We start from the raw sequence: 16,818 nt of genomic DNA, 5'->3' as shown, positions 1-16,818 counted from the left end.
CGCGAATCTCCTTAGGCCCGCTCGGGCCGCGGTCTGATATGCAACTGCTCCCAGGCAGCCTCGTCAGTGTTCCACTGACAGAACCTCTTCGGCGATGTAAAGCAAACACGCATTTCGGAAAATGACAAGGGTGACGGCATTTATCATGGTGGGCCAATCGAACAGTGGCCCAGCCCCCCTTTGGTGCGGTTGACGTTGATGTTGGCGATCAGCTACATTCCTTCTTCCCCCCGGCGGTGACAGTTCGCCTGCATGATCACTGCGATGACTTGTTTCTCAGAAGCCAATAGCAATACATGTAGATCAAGCCAAGACAAGGGTATCTCGGAAACACTCGGTTCGGGCTTGGAGGACGAGAAAGTCTATTACAACTCGGGATGACATGCTGCCATCTGACCTCGTAGCCAAACTTCATGGGTCCGAGCCAGAGGTATGCTCCCGAGCTCCTGCTTGGAACAACATATCTGCTTGGGCGCCACAGGGCATGCCAAGGTGAATAACAGACTAAGTAATTGCATTTTGCTGGTTCAGTAGCCTCATGAGGGGGTCAACACAGCAAGCTACCTGTTAGGTTAGGTGCAGATGGGGAGCATTATCCGATCACCTGAGAACGTGCTGTGAAACATATGCCTATGAACAGTATTCGGTGTACTAGGGTTTGATCTTTGACCTCCTCGACTCGATACTGCCTTGTATGTCGTGTGGTCCATGATATTTTTCGCAAATCTGACCGAACATAAGATCAGGGAGTGGCAACTGGCTATACTCGGCCTTCACAGCACCAAGATTTTACTGGCTATATGCACACTTGCCTGGATGCTGAGCTGGCCCTGGTATGTGCAGCTTGGCTGTATGTTACGTATTTACGTATCTAGGCAGCACTACATGTGTACCTGCTTGACTGACATTAAGCTACCGCCTCTGCTGCATATGCCGGTCCGGTTGTGCATCAGAATCAACCCAGCCAATCATGATAGCCTGCGATGTGTACAAGAGTATAGCCGATTTGAGCCATGCATCAGCCTTTATCAACTACCTTTCACTCAGCTCGGTGCGGCGTTGCATCTGCGTCGCTGCATGCATGAGCGGTTAATACCATTGGATGACCCAAACACGGCCTATCAATTGGCGTTATCCGGGTAGAGAATCTCTCAATTCTAAACTTGAAGTATTACCATCCCTTCCTCACCTGAAATACGGCCAAGCTGCAAGCAAACAAAGCATGCGGTATGGAACTCACCGGACCCTATACCAGCTAATGAACCACCACGGATCTGCGCGACAAAGCATCAGGGGCACCTGGTCCGACATGATCTCCCAATTGGCGAGCACTGGACGGCTGACCGACTATCCGGATTGTGGCGCTGTCATATGTAGACCGATTGCGACTTCAGCTCAACTCTCCAGTGGCCCGAAATCGGATCAGATAGCTAGCTTACCAGCTAAGTAGTCTCTCATGTCACCGTCACCTCCGGTTAATTAAATCCCAGTCGAACTGGCTGCTTATCAAGGGCGCCATGGATATATCAACCCCTGAGTCATCTACTATAATGGAATAACAGCACAGGGTTTGTGATGATCAACCAACCGCGATACATCTTCCACGAATGGCGCAATCGATTTAATGATTAGAAAACGCCACAATCACCTCACCCGCTACCGCTACATAGTAATTGTAGCACTTTTGGAAAGAACCCTGCTCGCCTTCCCAAACTCATCTAATTGCATACTGCATGATACCCGAGGTAGAAACAGGTATACATATACACATATATCATCATCATGCCAGGTGCAGCCAAATCTTATCAACTTCCTATCCGGGTGATAGGCACGGCTGATACCGCGCCGCGGCATCGTTATTCACCACGGAGAATTCTATAACAGTGGCTTAGTATAGGTGACCAGGTAGAGTTACACTCAACCAGCCCATGTCTCATAGCACTATATCCATATTCGTATTCATATACTGAGTTGAAGTAGATGCGAGTCTCGTATTCTATTTTAGTTTGGCTTGGGTCTGCCGTGGATTACCTGGTTTGGTGGTATGCAGGGGGGGCGGCTGCTGGTCGGAGAGGGATGCTCAGCATACAAAAGTAGTATGTCCTGGGATCTGTATTGTTTGGAACCCCGAATCGACTTTACATGGTGGGTATTGCTGCTATTCGGAGTTATTGTGGGTGGAATACTCCGGGACCTGCACTACTACCAGCACCACTGGCACCTAGCCTGCTATAGATTTGTCCTGGCTTATTCCAGGATAGAGTATACTAGAAATGACCAACTCCATGCCACAGCAAGATATACCACCCCCTTCTCCTCCTCCCATACTAATTATACATATAAACACATACATACCACCGAGACAGACACTCAAATCATCTGCGAGCCGAGCCAAGCCAAGCCATCCACCCAACGAACCAACCAACACCTCATCCATTACTTACAAAGTAGATAGATACATTATAACAAGTGTATTACACAATTACCCTAGTAGCATACTAGACAGACTAATACGGTAAGCAACACAACATACTACATAACATCCGACATCCGGCTATAAGTATCCTCCTCTGGCAAGGAGGAGAAAAGGGCACCCTAAAAAGCTTGGTAGCGGGTGCCAGAACCAGTCATTATTGCTGATACCCTCGGGGAGGCTCGGGTATGCATGTTCCTCGATTAGGAATTAGGAATGGGTAATGAAACTAACTACTGAACTTAACTCGGCTGTGGTGGTGACACCGGATGGGATGTAATTATCTATCGGTGTCTGTCTAGGGGGGGATGCGGGATGGAGTGGGGTTGGCCCGGTTGGATCCAAGATGATACTAGTGAAGGGGGGATTGGTTTGGTTTGATTTGGGTCTAATTGTATTGGGACAGTGCTTATGATTGAGCTGGATGGGAGATAGTATGTGATGAGAGGATATCGATGGTTATAATTCAGATAGAACTGATGGACATGGAATGAAGGGCAAAAAGTAAAAATACTCCAAAAAAAAAGTTATTTTTTCGTATTGGCGCTGCCCGGAATCGAACCGGGGCTGGCACGGCCACAACGTGACGTCATACCACTAGACCACAGCACCTGTTGTTGTGATAGAAGCACTAAGTATTTGGTATATAACCTACTTGTTTTATGTTTTCTGTTTACCGGGCTAGTGATACAAGTGAGAGAACGAGGATTGAGTAGAAGATTGCATTACGGTATACTACTTCTGGGTTATAGCGTTGTGTTTCTTTCATATTTTCTTGTTGTGTTTGGTACTTGTCTCGTCTCTGTCTTCGGTCCGTAACAGTCTGTGGGCTTCCAGTTGTCTTATCCATGTCTTGTTTCGATGTTTTGATTCCGGATATATATCTCCGATGTTCGGATTACAGTAGAGTACTATGGCCTATGTGCCTGTTACCCCTCACGTGCTATCACCTAAAATACACACAGTGTGGTAGCCCAGTTATTCAATGGCAAGTACCTGATCGGTAGCTAGCACATGAAGCGATGCACCTGCCCAGCCCGACTGCCAAATGACTAGGACCTAAGCAGCAGAGCACAAGAGCAGCTCCTGCGATAAAGGAACAAAACCCCCCCAAAAGCATACCAATGAAAGTCGAAGCAACCCACATAAATCACTTCCAGGAGAGTATGAAAAGCAAACAAGGGGGGGGAGACGCCGCGTAAACACAGTAAACAGTAGTCCCGCAAAGAATCAAAGCTGACGGACACCAACCCTTTCAGTAAGTAGACATGCGAGACCTCGTAGTATCGCCGAGCTAGTTGAACATGACACTGGAGATCCCTGGGGTAGACATCGATCCGCGCACCCACCAGCCACGAGATCGACGGAATGGTACATGGATTTCATGCGTCTCTATACCCCCACGGACGCGCAAATGCCCACAGCAGCGGCATCAAAACACAGTACGGGCCGAGCTGTCAAAGCAAAGAGCCTTGTACCCCGCGCGGAATCGAAGTCAAGGTCTGGGGAACGGGCGAACGGACCAACACCTGCACCTCGTCTCCACCAAGATCAATAAACGAGCGATACGGAGCGCAAAGCCCATAATCCACGAGGCATGGCACCAGACAGGATCAGAGTGGGAGAAGTACCCCTGTCGCGGGATGTCGCGCGAACATTGCTCCCGGCTATCCAAAATAGTCACCATTGAACGAGATTACCCCTCCCAGTCAGCGGCCCTCTAGGCACTTGGCAATGGTTGAGCTAGACAACAGAACCCACTAGACGGTAGGTGGACGCAGATCGAGGTGGTGGCCTAGTGCATAAGGGGTGTCAATGTGCCCATTCAAGCAGCGATTGATGAATAGTAACCGGTAGGCCTCCGACCGCACCGGATATCAAAGTATGCGGAAGGCAACCCCCATAAGGCGGCATGCATTGCGTTTATGACATGCCAAGAAACGGCATGTGTATCTTGATCCGAGAAATATTCGCGCCGTGCTCATTGAGACACCGAAAGAGACACTCAGGGGCGTCCTACATGTGGCTCGCCAGCGTTGGGCTCCGATGACGTCGGTACGGGCCAGTGAGCAAATGGAATCAGAGGAGCCCGATGAGAATGCAAGAATGCAGATGCATGCCCGCACTGCAGCCCACCATCCAATGAAATGCCCCCAAGGATTTCATACTAGGTCACTCTGAGACCAGTCTAAGCTGAGGTATCCAGAGAGATGTATCGCCATGCGTCCAGTGGTCGGCCCAAGCATTCCCCTTCTCCCCGCCTCTCGTGAAAGCCAACTTCCGAGAGAGCGCTTGCTGGCTAGAAGGCTCAAATCCTGTCTTCAAGTGCAGGAGAGGTTCCCCTAGTAGACCGCTAGGGATCTTCATCAAGTAAGCAAGTTACGTTCAACCCAGTAACTAAGGATGGCATGGCTTTCATGTCAAAAGGCAAGTGGAAAAGATGGATTGCCGCTAAAGCAGCCACTCCTCGTGGGGACGAGTCAGGCTGCTATGCATGAGCAAATCAGAGACAGAGACTCATTCGACGGCCTCCCGTCTCTGATGGGCTAGTGAACGTCTGATTCGCAAGATGGTTGAGAATTCTCCTGACCGGAAATGGGCCACCTTTGAGCATGGCACCAATGGCCGTGCGCCCGTCTTCATGCCGTTTGTATACAGGTGAACCCTGGGATGGATAACCAGTCGTTTCAGATCCAGGGATGGTTGCCAGGTTTACCCAAGCTAGAGACCGACCGAGGCCTTGCTCAAGGTGGAGCAACCGGTGCTTCATGGATTGATGGAAATTCTATCGAGAGCTCCCCACCGTTCTTCTACAAGATTCTTCTGCTTGGTTCGGCCTCGCCTCCTGCCTCATCAGGAAAGCACCCAACATCGATTCTCCAGGAGTGCTCGTGTGGCTGCTGGTAGACTGAATTCGGGGAGAACACAGACCTCCTTGCCCAAGCTCTCCGCGCGGAGCTAAAGGAACAGACCACGGGAGCCTATTGGAGGGTGAGGCCGCAGTCAAACATTATCTACATACAGTAGGTTGAACGCTGGTGGCCTATAAGGGCTCGGACGGGTGCCAGGGAAGCAGGGTCGGCTCCGAAATCCGTAGATCCAAATTACATGGTGGTCAGTGCCCTCTTGGCCAACTACTGTATCATGACGCTCAGCCAGCGAGAAATGGCCCAAGACGAGAGAGAATAACCTGAGACCTGGAAGATACTAGAACGGACGACTGTGGATGGGGCGAAAGAGAGTTGGTGAATAGACATCATAGGACCCACGGAACAAGCAGATCCAGATCGATACCGGTCGCGCTGGCCAGCCAGACTGACAGGTGTCATTGACGACACATGGTTTACCTTTGCAATCAGAGTCCAACTGATTGCTGGATATATCAATCATATTTTGTAGGGGCTGATGATGGGGCATATAGATCAAGTCGCAGTACTGTAGGTACTGGCGAACCCGTATTCAGTTTGGGTGGCACGAAGGATCCGTTCAGGGACGACGAACAGTTGCAATAGGATGACGGGAACAGCAAGGGGCGGAGGAGGGCCAATGACCCGTTGACAAAATAGCCGGAGAAATAGTCCTCTACGTAAGACAAGATAGAGAAAACTGACGCCACAAGGCTAAAAAAGTTATTTTCTTTTTCATTTTTGCGGTTACTCTGTACTCACGAAACCTTTTTCTTTTTTTTTTTTTTTTTTTTTTTTCCTTTCTTTTTCTTCGTATCTCAAACTTCCCTTGTCTCTTTAAGTAAGCTATTAAACAGTTAGTTACTAGGAATTTTGAAAGGCATAGTAATTGAAGTAGTACCTCATGCAGCTAAATTATGGATGGTCAATGGCCTCATGGATGGTCGACACGCGTCTGGAGTTCTCATACCTACAGATGAACCAAGCTAAAGTGGAATTCAGCCTAAGATGCAGCATTTATTTTGCCCCCTCGATGGAGATACTAGATACTAGATAGCTAAAGAGGATCCTCTCCCGTTGCCGGTAAGGACGCTAAAGTCCGTAGCCTACGGGAGTGGTGCCCATGGGCTTAGATGAGGTCCCAACCACCGCCAAGGAGGGCCGGATGGTCGGCCGAGATGGCCTTGGTCAAGGCATTCACTGGCTGGCACTGTTCTTATCATCCACCACTATAGCTACCCACAATCAACTTGGGAATCGAATAAAAGAAAGAAGAAGAAAGAAAGATCAATGAAATGGATATTTGATCATCTTTCAGATTATCTTCCCGGGAAGCACTAGGGGATTGTATCGGACTGAATCCTATTATGATGCTCGTGCACAACGGGAAGAGGGACTCAACATCCCCACCGACCGGCTATTGGGTGATGGATCCAGAATAATCTAGGTACGTTTCCATCGGTCCCCCCTTCGATGGGCAGGTCGGTACGCCGTACGAAGTATGGTACCTAATATACTGCTGTATTCTGGTTTCACACCCCCGTCATTATTTAGTATCATCAATCCCTCCTGGATGGGAGTTGCCAAGTCGCTTTCCAACCAGGTCTGACTAGGTATTATTGGGGTATTGTAAATCCATTTACCAGTCACCACTGGTAAGTACTGCAGTTTGCGCTGTGCTGTTCATCTTTGCTACGTATTTTGATCCCCCTCCTCCCCTCCCTCTTCATCTTTCCCTTTGCCCTCCCCAAGAGTCTCTCTCGAAGAGTCTCTCTTCTTTTCCCCCACCCCCAAAAGGCAAGCCGCCTGACAAAAGCCTGACTGACCCTTCTCCCACCACCGCCGTGAACCACCACCACCACTACCACTACCATCTTGCCGTTCCTCCCCCCCATTATTCATTACTTACGAACCGCCATCACAGCGGTTCCTCTCCTCCCTCTCTCCCTCTTCCCTCTTCCTGTCTTTCTACACTTCTCTCCCTCAACTCTCTCCATCTCCGTCCCTTTTCCTCCTCTAAATCACCACCCATCACCTCCCTTAATTCCTCCTCCTTCCCCCTCCCCTCCTCTTTCTTCTCCTCTTCCACTTCGTTCCACTACTCCTCTTCTTCATTAAACTCTTTCATCTTCTACTTTTCAATACTTAACGAATACCTACCCCTCCTTTTTTCCTCTTCTCCCTATACAACCTTTTTTTTTTTTTACCCTTTCCTTTTCTTCTAATTCATTCCATCGCCAGTATAATTATTTGCACTTTCTTTTTTCGCTTACTCTGTTTCCTATCGACTTCGGACGGGTCCCCCTTGCTATATAACGGTTATTACACCGTCGTGTCTTTTTTGTTACTATACTTAGACACTCTCTTGGCTTTGGTCCTGCCCTATTTTGAAGGGTCTCTTCTCCGACCGATCTGCGAACATCTCCGGCTCCAACCTCGTTCCACCCTCACGTCTCCGGGCGCCCCAATCGATCATCAGCTGCATCCTGGCGCTGTAGCAGTTCGGTCGCTCGGAGTCTCCAGTCTCGCTATCACCGTTGTCCGGTACACGGTTTTATTCCTCAGGTCAATCTGCATGCCTGCTTATACGCCTTTCCGAGTCGAGCTCCGAGAGTAATGCCGGTCCACTCGTGTGCATCTACCGAGCTTCACGTCAGCTCGCCCTGAATCAAGCGGTTTCTATGGGAAGATCAACCGGACCGGAGAAGGACATATATTGTACGGACAGGGTCATCAGACGGAACCCCAGGAAATAAGGCCTTGGAAGGGGAGGATGCCCAGTTGTAACTCGGAAAGAGTTCGCTGAATCAAAGACATGAAAATGGACCGTCCGCCTTCAGTTCCTGGCCTGGAGGAGCCTGTCATTCTGGCTGCCCGGAATGGCCAGACCTTAGACCATGTTCGCAGGCGGAGTTCGGACAAGTCCATCGAGGATTCCTCATTGCCGGCACCGATGGAGGCAGATATCAAGCAGACTGTCACCAAGCCGCCGAACGCGAAGCTTCCCCTGCAGGGTGATTTCTCAGATGGGCAGACGTCTCTTCGACACCCGTTTCCCCATCTGTACCATTCATCCAGTACATCCAGGTCACCCTCCACTCGTACTTCTTCGAGCTCGCTTCAGGCTTTGAACGAGGACACCGTTGTTGATGCGCGGTCGGATCACAGCGCCGTCGGCCGGAGCTCCATCTCTTCTCGGAGGGTCGCCCACATGGGCCCCTCTGAGACTCATTCCGCAGACTACCCCGTCTATCCCGACCAATCCTACGCCGTCCTCCAGTCCCAAATCCACCCCACCTACCATCCCCCGTTCCTACGCACCCGAAGCTCTTACCCGTCCCGGACTGAGGCGGCCAAATATGCTCCATCGCGTGCTGCACGCACGGCGGGCAATACCCCCCTCTCCAGCCCGGGCCTATTCTCCATCAGAAGTCCTCGCTCGACGCCTCCATTCGCATCCGACGACGAAGGTCGCATCAGCAGCCCCTATCTCCATCCCACCCATCTCCAGCCCCCTAAAGAGTAAGTCCGACGTGCCACTGGTTGGACCAACCTCTGTCCTGCCAAATATCATTCGACTGTTGACTGACCATCTTGATGATAGGACCCATACTGCCGAGGTGGATCGGGATCTTGTGACCGGAAACAAGCTTATCAACCAGTATGAGATCCTTGAGGAGCTCGGACGCGGTGAACACGGAAAGGTGAAGCTCGGCCGCCATATTACGACGAGGCAAAAGGTTGCAATCAAGATTGTCCAGCGTTATTCAAAGCGTCGCCGCCTCGGAAAACTCGGTAACCCTGAGGATAAGGTCAAGAAAGAGGTTGCCATCCTGAAAAAGGCACGGCATCCTAACGTCGTCAGTCTGTTAGAAGTCATCGATGATCCGAATCGCCAAAAGGTCTATATAGTCCTCGAGTATGTGGAGAACGGAGAGATCATCTGGCGCAAGCGTGGGCTGCGAGAGATTGTTCACGTCGATAAGCGCCGGCTGGAGCGTGAAAAGGCGGGCATTCCCGACACACCTTCTTTCATGGAAGAAAGTCAACAGTACGTAAGGACAGCCCAGCACCTTCGTCGGCAGCGCGAGAAGGCACGTGAACGGCGCCAAGCACAGGCGGCATATGCGCAAGAAGCTCCGATCCCTGCCTGGAGTCTGGAGCATGGTGCGGAGTCAGACGACGAAGAAGAAGATTTGGAGGGCGAGCCTATGGCTGCGCGTGTGCCCAGCCGATCTTTAGTGAGCACCGATGATGCCCAGTCCTCTCCGAGTCATTCTTATGCGTCGGGCCCCGAGTCGGCACTGGCTGCAGTAGAAGGCAGCATGTACGGCGCCTATGCAGACTACCCATTCGAAAGACGGTTCAGTACCGCGTCAAGCAGCTTCGGTTATGCACCTTCTGAACCAGAGTGGTTCACTGACGATGACGACATGTCCTATGTGCCTTGCTTGACTTTCAACGAAGCGCGCAACGCCTTTCGCGATTCGTTGCTAGGCCTGGAATATCTCCACTACCAAGGCATCATCCATCGTGACATCAAACCCGCAAATCTACTGGTCACCAGCAACTATCGTGTGAAAATCTCAGATTTTGGTGTCTCGTACTTGGGCCGACCCATTCGAGACGAGGAAGAGGAGCGGGTGGAGGAAACGGATGCCACCGAGTTGGATGATGCTCGCGAGCTGTCCAAGACGGTCGGGACACCGGCCTTTTATGCCCCTGAGTTGTGCTATACAGGCGATGATTTTGTGGACGTGCTTGGCGCCGCCCCTCGGATCACCGGCGCTATTGATGTTTGGTCTCTGGGTGTTACCCTCTACGGCATGATCTTCGGGCGCCTGCCATTTGTTTCCGATGACGAATACAGCATGTTCCAGACTATTGTGCGGAAGGAAGTCTTCATTCCCCGAAAGCGATTACAGCCTGTGGAAGATGATCCCGACACCGTCAGTCAGTGGCCTCGCTACAGTGACAGCAGCAAACGGATGGAGGATGAGCTGGTGTACGAGGATATTGACGACGAATTGTATGATCTGCTAAAGCGGCTGCTGACCAAGGATCCGGTTAAACGGATCACCGTGAAGGAGATCAAGCACCATCCTTGGGTTCTGCATGGTCTTCCCAACCCCAGAGCATGGGTGGAGGAGACGGACCCGGGATATCAGAGCAAGGGAAAGAGAATTGAAGTATCCACCGAAGAAGTGACTAGTGCTGTCAGCAAAGTACCATTCATTCAGCGTGTGCGATCCAACGTTGCTAAGTGGTCTAATTATCTGACTGGACGGTCAAAAGAGAAGGATAGTCGCAAACGGACTCCGAGTAATTCTCCTTCGGTCGAGTCATCATCAACTACAAGCAGCACTGCTTTTGGGAAGTACCTCTGGGATAATCGGCGGCACAGCCTGAGGGGAGATGAAGAATTCCCTCGTTCTCTCCGATTGCCTAGGGAAGGGGAGCATCCGCTTTCGCAGAGCGTGACCGCAAGTCCCGTGGGCCGAGAAGATCAGCCATCCTATTTCGCTTCGTCCGATTCCCTATCAGTGCAGGAACAATCTACGCGCCCAGATCCCCCCGAGCGCACTACATCCACATTGTCCACTGCTGAATCTGCCAAGACCGTGAAACCATCGGACCACAAAAGAGTATCAGTACCCCAGCGTGCTGGCACCCCTGTCCGTATGGAACCGTCTGGGACTACGAACCTCGGTGGCCTTTTTGGTGGCGCGAGCCGTCGGCTTGCAAGAGGCCTTCAACCTGGGGATTGGCGCTCCGATCGGTCTGTCTCGGGCGAGACAGCGTCTTTGGAAGGTGACCGTCATTCTGAGCCGAGCTTGGCTTTAAGTGTGGCCTCGGCTGTTGGTCAAATGCAGAATTGCAACTTGTCGAATGAGGAGCCGCTCTTGACTCCTCCCGATGGCTCCCTTGCTAGAGCTTCCAGCCATCGGCGAAACCGATCCCACCAACTTCCAGGCAAGCATTCCGCCGAGCCATTCCATTTGACCAAGGAGGCCTTGCTACGGAAGAGGAGGAGCGACCTCGGACCCGTCGGTGATGCAGACACTAGCGCTCGTGGCGACAGCGAGCCATGCTCCGGTGACTACATGGGCCCGCGGATTGAGAATCACCCGCAAGCCTCAGACTCGTCGAATGACCAGTCCTCTGGGGATCCTCTTTCAGGAGGGCTAACGACATCGCCGCCATCGGCAGCTACAATTTCCTCTTCATCAATTGACGAGTACACTAGCGGCATGTCCCAGAGCACTTCTCACCCCAGCATCCCGTCTGTGGTGTCAGGAGCTTCGTCTCTCTCTGGTGAGAGTGGCTTCAAGGAGAAGGATGCTGAACCAGCCGTTCAGGTTCCTTCAATTCTTCGCACTGGCGAGACAGTCAAAGCCCGGCATTCCTGTCCTTCACGTCCTGCAGAAGATGATGAATGCCGCTACTACTGCGATGACGAAGAAGAGTCTGGCGATGACTCGGAAGATGAAGGACTTGTCATTGGTAAAAAGAGGGCAACCCCTCAGAAGCCAGTCATCCGCCCGGGACAGTCGAAGTCATGATCACAACACACGCCTATCATTGCCGGGGGTCTTTCGTTGACATCTAAGCAAGGGACATCAAAAGTTTCCTTCACCGTTACATGATGATTTGCATTTGCTTCTCCTTTACCGATCATGACACTATTACCATCATATTATGTCTGACTTTTTATTCTGGGTGGTCACGCCTTCATTCGATCACCATGATCATTATCTTGTTGGGGTTTAATTTCTGCGTGTATATCATTTATTCAATTAGTGGGGGGATATATTCCTTTTCTTTTCGTTTCTTCGCTTCTTCCCCCCACCTTCTTTTTTTCTTTCTGGCTGGTTGCGTCCCTTTTGCTGGCATACAGGAAACTTCCCTAGGGTTCCACATCTGTTGAGACACAGATACATTGCTTGTACATATATTTGCATCGGCGGCACGTTCATATTCGGTCCTCTTTATTCTGTTATCCTCATCCATTGGCTTGCATTCGGATGATGCTGGGGTTCATTCTGCGTCTATATATATCTGGTCTGTTTGCTGCATTGGGCCTGGGGTCTGTGATTGCGTGTATGTAATGGAGGGTGGGTCAGGCTATACAATGTACCTGCCTTTCCCCCTTTTCTTTTTGTTGGCTTTGGATAGCCGGTGGCAGCGGGAGTAGGATTTTGCTTTGCGGAAAGGTTGCCATGGAAGGACACGATGTTGATGACCAAGTCGCGAGAGATGATGAAGAGAACAACAATATACACACAGAGGAAGTGAGAGACACTCACACGTTTACGATCCACTTGGGTGCGCCTGTGCCTTTCTGCTGCACATGGGAAAAGCGGGTCACCGTCTAGCCTAGTGTGCCGATACCTTCTATGCCGGGGGAGTTGGATGGAAGCTGAAACAGGCCAAGCAGAACCACGAGTCCGTAGGAGCTTAAGGAGGAGGCCTGAGAGCGTCTCCTAAACTAGATCCGGAGTACAACCGAAATGTCGTCGTATGTGCCCATGTGGCTGCAGAGAGTTTGGGCGACCATCTGACCTCGGGAGAGGTGGTTTACCGCAAGTCAAATCCGACTGCCCGTCTAAGTATGGAGAATAATGGGTTCGGGCGTGCCACCGGCCGATCTGCACGGACGGTGTCAGGTTCCTCCACCAATGGCTCGGCAGATTGGAAACACTTGGTGTCTCGCGATGCATGACCTGACGCTGACTGCCGTCCTGCATTGATTAAAACGTGGAGAACTCCGGTGGTGTTTAATCTATATGGGCAGATGTTGTCCTTTGCCTTCTCCGTGTCATTTGCAAGACGGACCCGGTGGACAATGGCTCGACGCGGCCAGTCGATGGCGCCTTTAAAAAGAGCTCTGGTGCCAGGCTTGACTCCCTCGAACCGCTGGATCCGACCGTGAGAGTGATAACCAGGCTCATTAGAGGCGAGCGTCGATGACAACCATGATGATCTACCCTCTGCTTCTCTCTGCATTGCCTCTGCTCAGCAGCGCCGCCCTGACCTACCGCGGGGCGGATATCTCCTCCCTTTTGATCGAGGAAGATGCTGGCATCAGCTATAAGAACTTGAATGGCGAGACCCAGGCATTGGAGGATATTCTGGTCAACAATGGCGTCAACTCGATCCGACAGAGGGTGTGGGTAGACCCCAGCGATGGCTCGTACGATCTCGACTATAATCTCAAGCTGGCCAAGCGTGTTCAGGCCGCGGGTATGAGCATTTACTTGGATCTGCATCTCAGTGATACGTGGGCAGATCCCAGTGATCAGGTCCGTCCTACTGCTGGAAGAGAAGACACCGCAAGAGAGAGATGGAACACTAACGTAAGAGATGTATACAGACTACCCCTACCGGTTGGTCGACCACGGACATCGACACACTCACCTGGCAACTGTATAACTACACGCTCGACGTCTGCAATACGTTCGCAGAGAATGACATTGACATAGAGATCGTCTCCATTGGCAATGAGATCAGCAGCGGACTTCTCTGGCCATTGGGCAAAACCAGCAACTATGACAATATCGCGAAGCTGCTGCACTCCGGCGCCTGGGGAGTGAAGGACTCCAACCAGGCCACGACCCCGAAGATTATGATCCACCTGGACAATGGATGGGACTGGGAGGAACAAGAATACTTCTACAAGACTGTCCTGGCCACGGGGTCGCTGCTCTCCACGGATTTCGACCTCATGGGAGTCTCGTACTATCCATTCTACAACTCGGAAGCTACCCTGTCGGCGCTTCAGACCAGCCTCACGAACATGCAATCGAACTACGATAAGTCTGTGGTGGTGGTGGAGACGAACTGGCCCGTGTCTTGCCCGGACCCGGAGTATTCATTCCCGTCGGATCTCAGCTCGATCCCCTTCTCGGCCGCAGGACAGGAAGAGTTCCTCGAGAAGCTGGCAGAGGTGGTAGAGGGCGTCACGGACGGACTGGGTATTTATTACTGGGAACCGGCGTGGGTCGACAATGCCGCGCTGGGATCCAGCTGTGCGGATAACCTGATGGTGGATATTGACACGGATGAAGTCCTGGAGAGTGTCACCGTGTTTGAGGACCTCTGAATTTTTTTCCCTTCTGTTTGAGAGCACCAGATCGATGCATCTCAGCTATTATGTACTGTATTAAGTAGTGATGTTACAGCGTATGTGTGTGAGTATAGTAGTATGTGTTAATAATTGATCAACAATCAGGAGTTAGTACCATTACTCAACTCTGCTACCTGCACCACTTGAACAGTAGAAAACAGTTTCAGAAAACGATAAACTAAACCAAAGAAGAATAAGATAAAAAGGCACACCCGTTAGGGAAATAATTCATGTAGATCCATCAAGAAACTATCGGCCCCCGCGCACAAACACATTAACACACAAATGGTGAAGCCTGCGGTTGAACCGTGGACCTGCAGTCGAGGGGCAGCAGATAGGGTGGCTGTGCAACCAGCGATCCAGTTGGGATCGGCGGTGTTCTAAGCAGCTAATGGCATGGCTGGCCAATCTATCTAAATCAGAGCCAAGGAAATTGAACCCTGGCAACTTGTCTATAGAGAGAGAGAGAGAGAACGAGAGAATGTGTGTTTGCAACCGAGATAGGGGGAGGGGGAGGTGTTAAGGCTGACAGGTTTGCTGAAGAGAGAAAGTTAAGAGAACAGATGGTGATCTATCCATCACACTTTTCGGAAATAATCAATGATTATCGTAATACGAGGGGATCAGTGCGGGATATTTGGCACATCTCTCTTCCTCTTACTATTTGACGTAAAATAATCCGTGACGTGAGGGTTTCCGACTTGCATGACGCTGGGGAGATAAAAGTAAAGCATATGGAGTAAAGTAAAGGGATGCCTGGCATTGCTATGGAGTATGTATCTAATTAGGGCAATCAAGAAATTCTCGTCGCTGCAGCCTGTCAGGTCGTGATTCCAATCATAACACCCTTGTACTTTTATTTTTGTCTCTTTCTCTTGGTTTGACTTTTGATCCTTGTCAATCGACCTGGTGAGGAAGAGATAGACAGGCTATTTTTATCCTACATCTCCTACCCGATTAGATCAGCTGTCCCTCATCAGCATGAACTAACTACCGTGACAATTGGCTTTTTGGGCTGTGATGGATGAATCAATCAATCATCTCCTCAATTATTCTTGCTTTGGACCCTTTTTAGATCAGCATCGTACAGGTTAACTCGGCTGCAGGCTACGTCAACCGTTTTTCCCCCTGGTTTCACCTTTTGTTCATCTCAGTCTCCAGTCTCAGTGGATCCTGCAGTCTGCCTTGTCAGATCAACACACACCCACCCTCACACACTACTACTCTTTCTCTCGTTCTCCATTGATTAACTCTTATCCATTGAGAAATAAATCCCGCAAGATGCTGCTATTCTTATCATTTGCCCGACCAGGGGGGATAGAAATGTCTCCCCTGCTTTCTAGGCAGCATTTACAAGGGGGATATCCGCATTACAACTAGACTAGAATGTGAGTACTTGTGAGATTGACGCATAAATTGACCGCCAGTGAAGCGAATTGCAGCGTCATTTTCACGCCGTGTTTCAAGTGACTTGTTGCTGCTCCAATGATTTCAATGTCTCACCCTCTCTTTCTTTTTAGTCGGAGATTCTATACCTTATTTCGTAGAGGCAGTTTGCCTATTTAGTAGTCTAAACTATTATTGTCAAGTCTTTAAGAGTTGTTGATATAAATGCTTGCTATTACTCTATTGACTAACTGCACTCCATGCTTAGCTACTCATAAATAGGACAAGTATTGTGCGAATGCATTACTGTAATGCATGTAATGTTAATTCAAAACACCACAACTACTGTCCATATCTTGAGCACAAGAACTGAAGAAATCTATATTAAGGAAAGCTTGTCAGCTCAGTCAGACTCCTCCCTGCGCTCAAGCGTATGTAAACAACATAAACAGGGTAGGTCTGCGTCGCGCGCATAGAGCGCTCTCGGTCCTTTCTTTCTTGAATCGCATCGAGTGCCGCGGGCTGAAGGACGTCTTGCACTAGCTGAGTCACTTCACCACTGCCTGTCTGATTTCGCAGCTTACGGATTCGTGTCTCAATGTCGTCGAGGAAGCTGTCGGCAGACTCGCCATCTCCAACGTGAAGTGTGACTGTGCCGATCTGTTCGCGCGCCTGCTCTCTGGCTCCGCGGTAGCGGAAGTTAGTAGATGGGGTTGTGAGGCCGAAGCGTTGGATGGTGTCGTCCTCGGGTAGGAGATGAAGAACATGGATTTTGGCACCAAAGTTGCCAACAACAAGGAGCACGGATGGATTGGTGGGTGGGGTGAATATGTTTGTAAGACGGGCAAGCATGATTATGTGAGTTGAAGATTGTTTGATGAAGAGATATTAAGTCTTAGTAGTAGTAGTAGTAGTAGTAGTAGTAG

The 16,818-nt window shown here is 50.5% G+C and overlaps 6 protein-coding genes and 1 non-coding gene across 7 annotated transcripts; 2 read left to right on the top strand and 5 right to left on the bottom strand.

Annotated features, from left to right (window-relative positions):
* Window positions 1–3,014: 3,014 nt before the first annotated feature.
* Window positions 3,015–3,085, bottom strand: BDQ94DRAFT_t173. Its single transcript has one exon. It is a non-coding gene; the product is annotated as a tRNA-His (tRNA).
* A 1,544-nt stretch (window positions 3,086–4,629) lies between these two features.
* Window positions 4,630–5,316, bottom strand: BDQ94DRAFT_146130 (uncharacterized protein). Its single transcript, XM_026766777.1, has one exon. The coding sequence runs from the start codon at window positions 5,241–5,243 to the stop codon at window positions 4,977–4,979; it is 267 nt and encodes an 88-aa protein (XP_026624994.1). The 5' UTR covers window positions 5,244–5,316; the 3' UTR covers window positions 4,630–4,976.
* Window positions 5,317–5,642: 326 nt separating this feature from the next.
* BDQ94DRAFT_146128 (uncharacterized protein) lies at window positions 5,643–6,095 on the bottom strand. The gene has a single exon (XM_026766776.1). The coding sequence runs from the start codon at window positions 5,888–5,890 to the stop codon at window positions 5,681–5,683; it is 210 nt and encodes a 69-aa protein (XP_026624993.1). The 5' UTR covers window positions 5,891–6,095; the 3' UTR covers window positions 5,643–5,680.
* A 1,639-nt stretch (window positions 6,096–7,734) lies between these two features.
* Window positions 7,735–12,055, top strand: BDQ94DRAFT_53734 (putative serine/threonine protein kinase). Its single transcript, XM_026776004.1, has 2 exons — window positions 7,735–8,901; window positions 8,984–12,055. Exons 1-2 carry the CDS (start codon window positions 8,195–8,197, stop codon window positions 11,940–11,942), a joined length of 3,666 nt encoding a protein of 1,221 aa, XP_026624992.1. The 5' UTR covers window positions 7,735–8,194; the 3' UTR covers window positions 11,943–12,055.
* BDQ94DRAFT_53735 (uncharacterized protein) lies at window positions 12,056–12,495 on the bottom strand. Its single transcript, XM_026776005.1, has one exon. The coding sequence runs from the start codon at window positions 12,388–12,390 to the stop codon at window positions 12,169–12,171; it is 222 nt and encodes a 73-aa protein (XP_026624991.1). The 5' UTR covers window positions 12,391–12,495; the 3' UTR covers window positions 12,056–12,168.
* Window positions 12,496–13,316: 821 nt separating this feature from the next.
* Window positions 13,317–15,185, top strand: BDQ94DRAFT_53728 (arabinogalactan endo-1,4-beta-galactosidase). The gene is made up of 2 exons (XM_026776003.1): window positions 13,317–13,682; window positions 13,754–15,185. The coding sequence occupies exons 1-2, from the start codon at window positions 13,347–13,349 to the stop codon at window positions 14,480–14,482; spliced, it is 1,065 nt and encodes a 354-aa protein (XP_026624990.1). The 5' UTR covers window positions 13,317–13,346; the 3' UTR covers window positions 14,483–15,185.
* Window positions 15,186–16,119: 934 nt separating this feature from the next.
* Window positions 16,120–16,785, bottom strand: BDQ94DRAFT_146123 (uncharacterized protein). Its single transcript, XM_026766775.1, has one exon. It carries the CDS (start codon window positions 16,742–16,744, stop codon window positions 16,277–16,279), a length of 468 nt encoding a protein of 155 aa, XP_026624989.1. The 5' UTR covers window positions 16,745–16,785; the 3' UTR covers window positions 16,120–16,276.
* Between the last annotated feature and the right edge of the window lie 33 nt (window positions 16,786–16,818).

Source organism: Aspergillus welwitschiae (assembly GCF_003344945.1).
Source record: "Aspergillus welwitschiae strain CBS 139.54b unplaced genomic scaffold BDQ94scaffold_21, whole genome shotgun sequence".
Classification (NCBI taxonomy): domain Eukaryota; kingdom Fungi; phylum Ascomycota; class Eurotiomycetes; order Eurotiales; family Aspergillaceae; genus Aspergillus; species Aspergillus welwitschiae.
The sequence above is the reverse complement of the archived record's forward strand: the minus strand, read 5'-3'. Positions and strand labels throughout refer to the sequence as shown.